Below are 15,000 nucleotides of genomic sequence, written 5' to 3'. Positions count from 1 at the left end.
AGATGCGGAACTGTGCTGTTTGCATACCAAGACGACCCAGTTTGACAACAGAGCCGTGCCCCTGCGGTGTGTGTGTGTGTGTGTGTGTGTGTATGTATGTGTGTGTCCCAGGTACTACACTTGCACCACACTGTTCAGCGTGATTATGTAAGATAAATCACCCCACTGTGTGCAGTGTTGCAGAAACAGGAATGCAAAGCATATTGACAGCAAGTGTGTGCGCAAGTACAAATGTTCTTTTCAGACACACACACACACTTTGTTTGAAAACATTGCCACGAGCACTGAATGTTTCAATAAGAAAACACACACCTTTCTGTCACTGGTGTGTTTATTTGATATTGACTGCCTGGGGGCTATTTTTCAACACTGCTCACCTCTCTCACACACACACGTACACACACACACACCCTAATGGTCCATGTTACACAGATCGTATTACCTTGTACGCATTAATCTTCTTTGCAGCTTAGGAAACATATTATTTGGTGCTGAAATATATTAGGCAGTGCAACTTGCCTTGCAGGACTGTTTCTTCATTCTGTCCCATAACAGCATCCCTAGAGCAGCTGCTGGATCTAATAGAACACACACACACACACACACACACACACACACACACACACACACCCAGTCATATCAGTTAGGCCTGAACAAATAATGCATGAGCAAGGTAATAACTATTTCTACTTTCCTCACTTGAACTTTTGATGGATAACAGTGCTTAAATTCGCCATCTCCATTTACAAACTCCAAACACAAAGTTACAATAGATATAGCTACTGAAAAGACAAGAGAAATGTAATTCTGCTTTTCGCCTCCCTGTGAAATTGACTTCAGAAGATGTTCTCCTTCCATCTCTCTGCTGTGCTGGCCCTGGTCTGTCTATCCTTTACATCTGCCTGGCAACAGGACTCCATCTGTTCCTCAGGTGACTAGGAGGACTGTTCACTTCGCTCACCACAGCACAACTCACAGGGAGAGAGTGCAATTTAAAGACATGATTCATTTTTTGGAAGAGTGCAATTTAAAGACACGATTCATTTTTTGGAAGAGTGCAATTTAAAGACATGGTTCTTTTTTAGAGATCACTCACAGGGGGAGTGCAATTTAGACATATGGTTCTTTTTTAGAGATCACTCACAGGTTGCTTCTGCGCATGAAGGGGAAGACTAAAACCTGTGGGTAGAAGAGCACTCACACCACTTTGGAAACCACAATATTGAAGTCTTTTATTAATGTTGGATTTATTGCACGCAACTGATTAACATTACAGATATGAACGTTTTGAGTGTTGAGACTTCACAGAGCAACACCAACACGACAGTACCACGTACCCTCATGAACGTGACGTGACATGCGTCCAACGCGAGCGGTCACTTGGCCATATTGCACATCTCTCTCTCTCTCTCAACTCAGCTCAGTCTACAGGATCACAACAGATCAGCAATATGCTGTTTATTGTCATTCTGTGCGTGAGGTCCATCTGAACGCAGAGCAAATGGGCCATCTGACGACGTGCACAGCTGCACCAGCGTTTACAGATAGAATGCCATTTAGAGTTCTTAAAGTTGCCATGGTCGCAGGCACGCCCACTAATCTCAGCCACAGGTAAACAGTACTCTTGCAGCAGCACAAGTTGTGCCTTTAAAGACATATTATGAGTAGATGTGTATATCGTTAAGATTTATATTTGGATGTGCTGATAAATACAGAATTCTTTAACGTAGCAATTCATTCTTGGGTCTGTAAAACCAAAACACATGTCTGCTGTACGTCCATGTTGAGATGGGAGCTTGTTACGGACCCATCTGTATGAGTGGGCGCAATGTTTACCTGTGAGAGAGAGAAAGACACTTTCACTGCTGTTTTTTCTGCAGCGTGCCTGACTCTACACACCTCCACGTCCACCTCCACCTTCACGTCCACCTCCACCTCCACCTTCACGTCCACCTCCACCTCCACGTCCACCTCCACCTACACCCCCTCATCCCTCCGCCCGAGCACACATGTACACTATGACCAGTGAAAGCCGCTCTCACATGTACACTATGACCAGTGAAAGCCGCTCTCACACACGGGACTGGGGAAGGTGGACAGAGTAGAACACACACGACGTGTCAGGTGATATGACACCTAAACGTGGCGCCAGTGCCCTGATGGAGGCCCAACAGCACCAGCGTCTGGCCGGATAAGGGCCGAGTCAGAGCCAGGCCCGGGCCAGAGTCACTATAAACACAGTAAACAAGTAAGATTCAATACACTTCAATCAAGGCAATAAACGCTTGTTTTGTCTGACAAGGTGTTTGTTCTTGTTATGGTAGAGCATTTCCAGTTGTTTCTGTTTTCTTTTGGTCATTGTTGTGAGGTGAGCATTTCCCAAGATCATTTTGGTCATTTTAAGTCGTATTTCCAACAAAGCAGCAGAATTGAACTTAATAAAACAGGTCAAGGAGCACTACAAGGACAAAACATCTAGAAAACAATCAAAAATGCTCTGTAATAAGCAGAGATAACTTGTCAGACTTGTCCTTGATTTAAATGTATTTCGTCTTGCTTAGATTTACATCTCCTGCAGCGTAGGGTGAAAGATGACTGATGATGATGCCGTGACAGAAGGCTATGCCTCCGTACAGGAAGGACAGATCCTATCATATTGGCGTAAACAGTAAAATCCACCATTCATAAAACCCAACGCCAGTCTTGTGTGATTCATCACAAAGAAACAAGGACACTTAAAAACATCGATGCTTTGTTTTCTTGTTTAGATCAGATATAACAACATAAGCCTGGAGCCTGCCTGGTCACTGTCCCAGTGATGATTATTTACTTGTGATCCTGTCTTACATGATCTGGATGCAGTGTGTGTGTGTGTGAGAGTGTCTTACATGATCTGAATGCAGTGTGTGTGTGTGTGTGTATGTGTGTGTGTCTTACATGATCTGAATGCATTGTGTGTGTGTGTGTGTGTGTGTGTGTGTGTGTCTTACATGATCTGAATGCAGTGTGTGTGTCTTACATGATCTGAATGCAGTGTGTGTGTGTGTGTGTGTGTGTAGTGTGTGTGTGTGTGTGTGTGTGTGTGTTTTACATGATCTGAATGCAGTGTGTGTGTAGTGTGTGTGTGTGTGTGTGTGTGTGTGTTTTACATGATCTGAATGCAGTGTGTGTGTGTGTAGTGTGTGTGTGTAGTGTGTGTGTGTGTAGTGTGTGTGTGTGTGTGTGTAGTGTGTGTGTGTGTGTGTGTGTGGTGTGTGTGTGTGTGTGTGTGTGTGTGTGTGTGTGTTTTACATGATCTGATTGCAGTGTGTGTAGTGTGTGTGTGTGTAGTGTGTGTGTGTGTGTGTTTTACATGATCTGATTGCAGTAACACAGTTGGCATGCTCAACACAACAACACACAAACAAACACTAAACAAACAGAGAACACAAAATAACAACATTCTGGTTTTAACGCCGTTGGGAACTAAACAGTTTTCCAAATTCTTCAAAAAGAGTACTAAAACATAACTAAATGTTTTTGTTTTTTAAAAAAGCGATAGATTCACAGTCTGATGAAAGTAACGCCATTTTAGTGTTCCACAGAGTGTTTTATTGTTTGAGGTCCCCCCAGCATAGATCATCAATGCTACATGGTATGAACATATAAACTAATGATTCATTTCCGTGAATGTCTTGCCATTTTGATGACGTCAGGCTCCTTAAGGGAGCTAAACCATACACGCCAAGTTTCTCTTCCGATCAAGCAAGCAAGCCATTCATGTAGACGCAGTGAGCCGGAGCAGTGTGACGGAGCAGGGGACACAGAACAGCACTAGCGTTGCACACCGCTGGGACAGGGGACATGATGTAGTGGGCTGGGCTGCGCTGTATTGTACAACAGACACGTTTCAGATGACAAGGTCAATCCTTAAGGTATAGAGATATTGACCTACCTGACACATTAACTGACACACACACACACACACACACACACAGTTATTTTGTAAATGTCAGACTCCTCATTCTCTGCTGGTCTCTCAGTGAGACATTAAAGCAGCATTCTCACAATTTCACATCTCTCTCTCACACACACACACAACACTGTCCAATTATTGCCTTCCGTTGTGCTGTGGCCTTCTGGGAGGCCGTTAAGGAGGCAGCTTGGGCTGGCAGACGCTCCTGGCGTTCGTGTTCCCTGGAGCGTGTGATCTGAGCCGGGCCGAAGCCATCTGACCAGGGCCCAGTGTGATGTAATGAAGGCTGTCTGTCGCCCGATCTCTTGCACTTCCCCTGACAACAGGAGCTGGCCTCAGAGAGGATCGGTCAGTCAGTCGCAGTTTCGATCGTAGCAGAGGAGCGGTCAGTCAGTCGCAGTTTAGATCGTAGCAGAGGAAAGATTAAAGTGGCGAATAATAAGAAACAAATCTTTATCCACCACATCCCCAAACGCCCCTACCCAATGCACCCAAATCTCCAACCTGGTGTGTCCGTCCCACCCCCCCTCCCCCCCCCACACACACACACACACACACACACACACACACACACACACACACACACACACACACACACACACACACACACACACACACACACACACACACACACACACACACACAACCCCCCCAGGCTGAGTTTTAGCAAGTGTAAGAGCGCAGTCTTCTTTATAAGAATGTGTCCACCTGCAGCAGGTGGAGGAGTTGGGTCTGGGGCAAGTTCACGTGTCCACCTTTAGCAGGTGGAGGAGCGGCGTCTCTGCAGGTAAGTGTACACCTTGACGCAGTGGTCCCAGCAGTCCAGCACGAGCAGCTGCCCCTTCTGCGTGATGGCCACGCCCACAGGGCAGGTGAGGCCCTCCTGGACGAGCACACTGTAGCCGCCCTCCCTGGGGAACTGCAGGATCTCGCGCCGGCCGCTGTCCGTCACGATCAGGTCTCCGTTGGCGTCCACGCACATGCCGGTGATGCAGCGGAAGTCCTCCGTCTCGGAGAAGAAGTGGCTGAGCTGCCGGCCCAGCTGACCGTCCGTGCCGACCGAGCCGATGGAGAAGCCGCCCTCCAGGTGGTGCTCGTTGTGGCGGTTCTCGATGTTCAGGCCGAGGCCCTGCGTGAAGTAGACCGTCCCTGCGGGGTCGCACGTCACGAACTTGGGCCGCACCGCCGAGCACAGCCGGTTGTAGTTGACCACGCCCATGTTGCGGTCCACCGCCAGGCACCAGAGCTTGCCGCCCTCCACGTCGGACACCACGAACTGACCGGAGGGCATGGCAGCGATGCCCCACGGCTTGATCAGCTGGTTCTTGTGGCAGGCCACGCAGTGCCCGTCGGTGGTGTAGACCTTGACGGAGTTGTCGTAGTTGTCGGTGACGCCGATGAGGCCCTGCGGGGTGATGGCGATGGACAGTGGGATGAGGTTGGGCAGGTCGGCGCCCAGGAAGCTCAGCACGAAGTTGTCGATGCTGCTGGGGTTGCGGCGGATCTCGCGCTGGAAGCCCTTGCGGTTGAAGATCTGGATGCGGTAGTTTCCGCGGTCGGCCACCAAGACCTCGCCCTGCGGCGTGACGCACACGCTGACCGGCAGGTTGAACATGCCCGGCAGGTTGCCCTTGCACCCCATCTTCTTCACGAACTGGCAGAGCTGCGTGCCCGAGGAGGACGAAGATGACCCTGTCGCACCGCCGGACGGACCCCCGCCGTCCACCGACTTGGACTTGAAGCTCCCGGGCGACGCGCACACCGCCTCCTCCACGGCCGCGATCATGTCGATGTCACGGTAGAGGTCGAGCGGCGCCGAGGCGGCCGTTGCCGTGGCGACCAGCTCCTGCCCGTCCTGCTCGTCCATGTTGACGGTGCACGGCTTGGTGGTCAGCTGACCCACGTCCAGCGGCTTCGGGTGCTCCATCTTGACCAGCTCGGGGTCCTGCAGCTTGAGCAGCAGCGGCGGCAGGCTGGCTTTGAGCTCGGGCTCGTCCTCGTCGTCCCCTCCTCCGCTCGCGCCCGCACAGCCGCTGTCCTCCAGCAGGGCGATGTCCGACTGCTTGATGCGCGTGGTCAGGTAGTCGCAGCGCGACACCACCTGCACTTCGGCGATGTTCAGCAGGTAGGTCTGCTCCTCCAGGCTCTGTGCGTTCAGCTTCTCCAGCTCGGCCATGGAGGCGGTGAAGGCGCGTCTGGACCGGCCCAACTCCTCCTGCAGACGCAGCTCTGCGCGCGCATACTCCTGCTGGACCGCCTTGTACTTCAGCCGCAGCGACTTGGCCACGCTGTCCATAGCCGCCTTCCTCTTCTGAATGCCGGACATGGTGTCGCGGAGCGCGGCTAGCCGGACGCCCAGCTCTTTGCGGTGTTGCTCGGCGGCGGCGCGGATGCTCTGGACGGAGTGACCCTGCTGCTGATGTCCCTCGGACTTGCACGAGTCGCACAGCACCAGGCCGCAGTCTCGGCAGTACTGCCGCGGTAGCCGGTTGCGGCACACCTTGCACATGAGCAGGACGCTGGGTCCGCCACAGGACGCAGCGCAGTCGATGATCTTCAGCACGGTCAGGTTGTCGGCCAGCTGCGAGATGCTGCTCATGCGCGACACCTTGCTGCAGAAAGGGCAGCGCACGCCGTTGATGGTGCTGGCCAGCAGCTTCTCCAGGCACTGACGGCACACCGTGTGGCCACACTGCAGCAGCTTGGCCCGCAGCTGCTCCTGGTTGTACGTCTCCAGGCAGATAGGGCACTCCAGCACCTCCCGCAACAGGTCTGGGTCCAGCGGAACCGCTACGGCCATGCTGCCTTCCACTGGCGCCGAGGGAGCCTAGCAACAGACAAAACAATCAGCTCAACCCCAGTCAGTTGCAGTACACACACAAGAGTAATGTTACTCCTGTCAGTTGCAGTACACACAAGAGTAATGTTACTCCCGTCAGTGTTACAATTGAACACGCGGCAAGAGTAACATTAGTCCTGCCTGTTCCAGGCCATGTAAATAGAATTTTAAATGCATGTATTTACACCTTAGTGAAACTTCAGTAAGTTTAGGTGTGTGCAAGCGATTATGCAGGCATATCTTGCATATGTGCTACACAGAGCAGTTTATGATCTGTTTGCAAAATGAGATGATTGGAGTGGGAAAAAACGTCGCACATAAACATGGATACTATTTAAACAGACAATGACAGCGCACATTCCGATGTGACTCCTCGCATGGGAATGGGACACATTTGGCAAGAGGCAGCGACAGTTTAGACAGGCTGTGACTAAAGAAAACTTCGTCTAACTGACGTGTAACGTTTGACGTTAACACGGAGTCACCAATGAATTCGAGTCACCATGATGACAAGCTATCTTGGTGTCAGCACAACCTACACAGCCCACAGCAACTGCACCGTATCATCTCTACTTCAATATTGTATTGGTGCCGTTGAAAACACAAATGGCACAATGACTCAAGTCATCTTCATCACCACAGCATTTCTGAGTAATGTTTTGCTAGCTACATTAGCTAGCCACCAAGTAGCCTGGGTGTCGATTACAATAACACGTCGGACGAGTTTGTCCTTCTCATTGCACTAATGTATAATGGTAGCTACCTGGACTTATTGCCAATTCAGAATAGTGAGTGGAGGAACAAATTAGTGGAACGATCATGTAGCCTGATCGTGCTAACACAACATTGCAAAGACGTTAGCTGGTGGCTAGCGCTAGCAAATTATTCTCAGGCCTCTCCCACAGTATTTCAGTATGTATTTGCATCATTGGAGTCATAAAAGCCACCAGTAGACCCACATTAAGTTAAATCTGCCATAGCCTGGTATGCATCAGTGTTCGTTGCTTCAATGATGAAGCAGTTGTTTTGCAGCTTACCTTGGCTTCAATGTCAGGTCTGGTGAAACGTAGCTAGCTAACGCAGCAGGGCGTTCTGCGGTGGGTGTGCTTGCGAGACTGCGGTGTTGACGTAGCCGAGTGGTTCACAGATGCCCCCTCCCACCCCCGTTTTCATTGGCGCAGTGCCTTGCAGCTGGACGAGAATATATCATTTGGTTGGTAGGATTACAAGTCGGTCTTTTTAGAACTGCATTGGGAAATCGAGTTCTTGTCAGTCTCAGATGTTTTGGTTTGTTTCTTTTGTTTTTTTTCCATCACAGTTACATCCAACTTTAGTGCAGAAAAAAAGTAATACGTTACTGATGCTTTTTGATACATCGATTAATTCATTAAACTTTTCAGTGCCAGGTTTTGTAGTGCAATGTTGAAGTGTATATGTATAACCTATATAACACTGTGCAAATAAGGGTTAAAAAGACGCATTTCTTTATCTGTTTTCAGCTGGACAATTACAGTGAGTGTAAAATAATACCGACTCTGACTAGTGAGAAGGGGGGCGTTGCAGGTGCAGAGATGCAATATGCTTAACAGTCACTAGATGGCAGCAAAGGTCTATCTCAGGTTATTTTCCAACACATACGGCTGTATGTGAAACCAACATACCGGTACTGTAGGCTACTTCAGAACTATGGTGTAAACAAAAATGAACTATTGTCATAGGTGGTAGCCATGCCAATTTCTAGGTATGGTGAAGGGTATGTGATGATGTGGGGCTATTTTAATTCCAAAGGCCAAGGGAACTTTATCAGGATGCATAGTATCTGGATCCATGAAATAAGTGGCCTTTAAAAATAAAAATCTGCCTGCCTCTATGGGAATTTAACATAGGGGTGCCAATACTTATGACCCCTGTATTTCAAGGAAGATTTATTTATTTATGATACATTATTCATTCACAAAGAAAATTGGTGTCCATAAAAGTTGGATATTTCCTCATTGTTTTACTTAAGGCATTAAGATTATTTTCCAAAAGATGATTTTATATTCCTCTTTTTAGTCAACTTTAGCAGAGGTGCCAATACTTTTGGAGGGTACTGTAGGTTTGGCAACACCATTATGTAAAGCCTACTGTAGCTCACTTAATAGAAAATACACTTGTAAACATGTATTTGGATTATCTTTTTTCCAAAAGGAACTTCAGCTGTACTTCAGCTGTCACAAAATGTACTGGGGTAAAAAGTAAGATATTTGGCCTAGAAATGTACTGGAGTAAAAAGTAAGATATTTGGCCTAGAAATGTACTGGAGTAAAAAGTAAAAAGTTTAACAAAATTGACTTCCTGGGCTCCTGCTCTATATAGATAGATAGATAGATAGATAGATAGATAGATAGGTAGATAGATAGATAGATAGATAGATAGATGATAGATAGATAGGTAGATAGATAGGTAGATAAATAGATAGATAGATAGATAGATAGATAGATAGATAGATAGATATATAGATAGATAGGTAGATAGATAGATAGATAGATAGATAGATACTTTATTGATCCCCAGGAGAAATTCAAGGTCTCAGCAGCATACAGACAACACAAACACATTCTTTAACAGCAGAAAGAGTAATTAAAGTATATAATATAAAAACACAAATAAGCAATAAGGACAGTAGAAGATAAAGAATATGCTAAATATACTAAAATACAATTCTAAAAACAGTATCCACATAGTGGTGATTAATCAATCAGAGGCGCTTGCAATGACTGAGGCAGGGACTGAGCCTGTGATTCTCTGTGCATAGTAAGGTAAGGTAAGGTGCTCTGTGTGAATGAGCGTCATGGTGATAGTGCAATGGTGATAGTAGTCATGGTGATAGTGCAAATGAGTAAGTCCAACAGTGCAACAATGCAGAAATAAAGTAAAGTAAAGTCTATATATCTATATATTTAACTATTTAAAGAAAAGGTATAAGTGTGGGTTATGCATATGTGCTAATGTGCTAATATAGCACGCAAACAGTGAGGCAGAAAGACAATGGTAAAAGTGGCTAGTGGACAGACAGTATCCAAACATGGAGGGGGTGAAGAGGCAGACAGACTATGCAGAGAAGTCTGTCTCTCCTCTTCCCTTAAGTGAAGCTCTATAGGCAGGGTTCTAAATTAACTTCCTGGAATTCTGCTCTAGCTCTGTAGGCAGGGTTCTAAATTAACTTGGTCAATGTGGCTTTCTAAATTTACCAGCCAATCAGAATTTCCACTAGCCAAATGGTTTTTTTTTGCCTTCATGATTTCATTTTATATATATAGTTTCTTATATTAAAAAGGAGATATCAATTATCATCAACAATAACAAGCCAGCTGGAACCTGCCACTCATTTTCTCTCCCTCTCGTATGCAAAGTATCATCTTTATGTAAAATGCTGTTGGTTCATGTTGACATTGTAAACTTTCTAACAAGAGTGAAAAGCAGTTTGCACTAAAGCTACTATTTATTGGCTAAATGTTGGTCCGTCTCTTGGTGCCCTACGCACAGTGCGTGATGCGTGTGGGGGTAGCGGCAGCACTGATCAGGCAACTTTTTTAAACTGAAACGTTTCGCCTACAAGCTCCTTACTTCCCTCTCCATCTTCAGATAACTCCACAGACAATAAAATAAACAATCTTGAGGTTTCAGTTACATGACATCAGCCCCCCACAAAGGAAATAGGTAAACACAATGCGTTAACGCAATTAATTGCGTTAATATTTTGTAACGTGTTATGTATTTCAACATTAATCGCTGTGATTAATGCGGTAATTTTGACAGCCCTACTTTTGACAGCCCTACTTTTTGCTTTGCTTTACTAGCTAACTCCTCCTCTTTACTTTACTAGCTAACTCCTCCTCTTTGCTTTACTGGCTAACTCCTCCTCTTTACTTTACTGGCTAACTCCTCCTCTTTGCTTTTCTAGCTAACTCTGCTCTGGCTCCGTTCTTCTTCTAACTCCTTGTGTTTACTAGTAGACGCTCCGTTCGTTTCCATGGTCTCTCAAGCTGGTTTCACTGCAAACTGCGCGCAGCCAATGGGCGTATGAAACGGAATCACGTAGCATTACGGCACAGTGTTCATGGGAAATGTAGGAAATACTGCCAGGGGGATAAATGACCGAAAACAAAGCCTTATGTATCATGCATGTAATGCCTCATGCATCACTGGCCAAACTGGCTAGTAAGTTTTTATTAACACCCGCCAAAATTATTTTTAACCCGCATTAGGGGGGTTGGCGGGTGTTAATTTAGAACATTGTCTATTGGATCCTGCTCTTCCTCCATAGGCTCCTCTAGCTCTATAGGCTCCTCTAAATCTATAGGCTCCTCTAGCTCTATAGGCTCCTGCACTAGCTCTAGCTCTATAGGCTCCTCTAGCTCTAGGCTCCTCTAGCCCTATAAGCTCCTCTAGCTCTATAGGCTCCTCTAGCTCTAGGCTCCTCTAGCCCTATAAGCTCCTCTAGCTCTATAGGCTCCTCTATAAGCCCCTTTAGCTCTATAAGCTCCTCTAGCTCTATAGGCTCCAGCACTAGCTCTAGGCTCCTGATACCCTTCTGGTGTTGTTCACATTCTCAGCTCTCCTCTGGGATTTGCGTTTTACCATCAGGTGAAGTAGGTTTGGAGAAAATCACTCAGTATGCACATATGCAAAGATACAAATGCACACACACACACACACAAGAGAGAGAGAGAGAACGAGAGAGGGAGGGAGAGAGAAAAAGAGAGAACGCTACTTATTAACTATCCACATTTGATTGATATGCCTCTGGGACGGTATATGTGTGTGTGTGCGTTTCTCTGTGTCATTTTATGTGAGTGTGTTTGGCTGTGTAGACTTGTGCTAGTGTGTGTGTGTGTATTTGCATATGTGCTGACAGGTTTTGGTTTTCTTAGACTCTGATAGACTGATAGCTCATGACCACTTCACAATCAGTGTGCCGTTGCCATCGTCTCCATGACAACGTCTCCATGACATCGTCTCCATGACATCGTCTCCATGACATCGTCTCCATGACATCGTCTCCATGACATCGTCTCCATGACATCGTCTCCATGACAACGTCTCCATGACATCGTCTCCATGACAACGTCTCCATGACATCGTCTCCATGACATCGTCTCCATGTACACGTGACAGGCAGTGGTGGGGAAGTGGGAGGCTCTGCACTGTCTCTCTTTCACACCTTACCAGAGGAGAGAGAGAGGGAGAGGAAAGAGAGAGGGAGAGAGAGAGAGAGGGAGGGAGAGAGGGAGGGAGAGGAAAGAGAGAGGGAGGGAGAGAGGGAGAGGAAAGAGAGAGAGAGAGGGAGAGAGGGAGAAGTGTGAGGAGGAGGAGGAGAAGAAGAAATCAGTGATGTAATCTCCAGCTTCCTCAGAGCAGAGAGGATTACAGAATGGGCCTGTGGCTGTTTTTCATTGGCCAGGAAATGGTGGATCACAGCTTTAATCCCTCCCAAATGAGTGTGCCTTATGCAAAGGGTGTGTGTGGTGTGTGTGTGTGTGTGTATGTGTGTGTGTGTGTGTGTGTGTGTGTGTGTGCGTGTGTGTGTGCGTGCATGCTTCCGTGTGTGTGTGTGTGTGCGTGCATGCTTCCGTGTGTGTGTGTGTGTGTGTGTGTGTGTGTGTGTGTGTGCGTGCATGCTTGCGTGTGTGTGTGTGTGCATCACATGTGTCCGCTGTATATTGCCTCTATTGCCCAGTTTAAATGGGAGTGTTTTTGACAGAGTGAGAAAGGAGCTGAATATCATAATGGAGGATCGGCGGCCATATTGCCTGATATGCACATACTATTGCCTATCCATATTGCCTGATATGCACGTCATATTGCCTATCCATATTGTATCCATATTGCCTGATATTCACGTCATGTACTCCACATTCTACCTTTGCATTTTGGGTGTGAAATATGTGAAATAACATTTCATGAATGCCTTTCCAGCAATGTCCTGACCCCCCATTTTAAGTCTGCTTGATTAACAGTGCGAATCTGAGTATTCCACTCAGTGTTCGTGCGTGCGTGCGTGCGTGCGTGCGTGCGTGCATGAACCCATGTGAAGGGCTTCCTTTTGATCCGTGTGAAAGCCAAGCGGGGCTGGTGTAGGAGCTCTGCTGTGGGCAGTAGATGGCTGGTGTAGGGGCTCTGCTGTGGGCAGTAGATGGCTGGTGTAGGGGCAGTAGATGGCTGGTGTAGGGGGTGCTGTGGGCAGTAGATGGCTGGTGTAGGGGCAGTAGATGGCTGGTGTGGGCAGTAGATGGCTGGTGTAGGGGCAGTAGATGGCTGGTCACTGAGTGCCTTTGTTTTCTCACCAGGGCTGGTCTGCGTCAGTACGATGAAGCAGAGGGCAGGAAATGAGCCATTTGAGAGCTTAACCTGTAACTAATTATCTCACCTTGAAGAATGTCACTTTTTCTTTTCTTTCATCCCTCTCCCCCTCCATATCTATCCATCTCAGACAGTGAGTGGCTGTCGAATGTGTCTGGCGTTTTTGAAGGGTGTGTGTGTGTGTGTGTGTGTGTGTGTGTGTGTGTGTGTGTGTGTGCGTGTGTGTGTGTGTGTTTGGGTTAAGGGGAGTGCAAGGATTAAAGTTCTCCGTCATAGGACGGATTTCCGTCAATTTGATTTTAGAAATGTCATATTTGAGATCGATGCAGATCGATCCGATGAGAAAAAAAATAGGAGGGGGGGGGACTGTCACCTTTGCTTTTCCTTTTTTAAGGCAACTACAAATATAAGGTAAATGTTTAAAGACCTAATGTTCTTGAGAACTTTCTGTGTCTCAATCCGTGACCGCTCAAGAAGATACGTCCTACGTCAGCCATGAGTTTCGCTTTGTATGTTGTAGCTACACACTTGTCTCGGGCGTTTGCTTAAAAAAAAGAACACGTATGGAGGACTATAACGGTCTAAAAGTTGGATTATAGTGACACAATCGAGACAGCTGATGAGGTTGGCCAATCCGTCTAACTTTTTTGGATATGATATTGTGAGCTCTATGTGCGAATTCGGAGGCTGTGTTCTTTCCGTGCATCAATGTAGACACTTACTATCGCGAACTCTTGTCAGGGGAGGTCATTCATTTTCATCCGTTCATGACTTGAACAGATAGCCTGCTATGCCACCCGATGTAGGCTACTATTATTGTTACAGTTTTTAATCAATGCAACTAACATTATGTGTAAAGCGACGCAATATAAACCGTAGCCTATGCAATTTATTATCCCGTCTGTTATGACATACAACAATGTTTTTCACAATTTGCGACGGAAGGTTTTGACTGAGCGTGTCGAGTAAGGGGGTCAGTCGTGTTTGTGACGCACAGACAGCCTTGTAGCCTATTTTGCTTAGGCCTCACTTTTAACGACAATAGGTTGTGAGTGTTTGTTGACAAAAAATAACCATACAATTAAAATAGTCAACTTAAAACTTTGCTATAAAATATTATTAATTTATAGCACAAAACCATAACCAGTGGGCCTACCAGAACCTCGCATATTAGCGTCATGATTTGTGTGCGTCTATTTGGCAAGGCCACTAGCTGTCATGGATGCGTTGTTGCTAAAGGAAGGCAGGTGTCAAAAGTTAAAAAATAAATGCAGATGGGCAGCTGTTGGAAACGGGGGAGAACTAACAAGCCATGGTGTAAAGAAATTGTGCCAGGAGTTTGCTTTTGCGCGGTTCGCTGCAAGAAAATTGTTTATGGATGCAATAGGAAAACGTTTTAGCACGCCACCAATCAGAAGACCGCCATAAGGTTAACGTTCGTGCACTTCAGGACATCTTCCCTACCTGGTGCAACTAGCCACCACGACAGAGGTAGGCTACGTTTATCTATGGCTGACCGTTTTTACGTTTAGAAAGTAGGCTACGCATGTTCTTTCATAGCGCAACACGACCTGTCCTTAACCATATCGCAACCTCTTGTCAACCTTATACAATCTGTTGCTGAAGACAAAAGCGCCGTCTCCAGATTGTCGTTACAAATGCGCAGACCTCCTGCATGAGCACACACAGTATTGCTGCTCATTGGAAAACTGAGTTGTCTGTAAAACTCAAAATTACCATGTTATCATTAAATGCGGATGGGGCAACAAATGGAAATATGAACAATATCTAGAATGTTCTGATTTGTTACTTTGATGAGGAAACTTGATTTTATAGATTTTACTTGGTGTTGAATTGCATA

General features: G+C 46.6%; 2 protein-coding genes across 4 annotated transcripts in view; one reads left to right on the top strand and one right to left on the bottom strand.

Annotated features, from left to right (window-relative positions):
• The window catches only part of astn2 (astrotactin 2), a 680,356-nt gene that overhangs the window by 492,622 nt on the left and 172,734 nt on the right, over positions 1-15,000 (top strand). The window lies entirely within an intron of this gene.
• trim32 (tripartite motif containing 32) lies at positions 4,475-7,919 on the bottom strand. The gene is made up of 2 exons (XM_076283460.1): positions 7,832-7,919; positions 4,475-6,782 (listed from the first exon to the last, which is right to left on the bottom strand). The coding sequence occupies exon 2, from the start codon at positions 6,753-6,755 to the stop codon at positions 4,713-4,715; it is 2,043 nt and encodes a 680-aa protein (XP_076139575.1). The 5' UTR covers positions 6,756-6,782; positions 7,832-7,919; the 3' UTR covers positions 4,475-4,712.

This window comes from Alosa pseudoharengus, unplaced genomic scaffold (assembly GCF_046254945.1).
Source record: "Alosa pseudoharengus isolate Yale_2024_CS ecotype anadromous, Long Island Sound unplaced genomic scaffold, YU_APseudo_1.1 YU_APseudo_1.1_scf_14, whole genome shotgun sequence".
NCBI classification, from domain to species: domain Eukaryota; kingdom Metazoa; phylum Chordata; class Actinopteri; order Clupeiformes; family Clupeidae; genus Alosa; species Alosa pseudoharengus.
The sequence above is the reverse complement of the archived record's forward strand: the minus strand, read 5'-3'. Positions and strand labels throughout refer to the sequence as shown.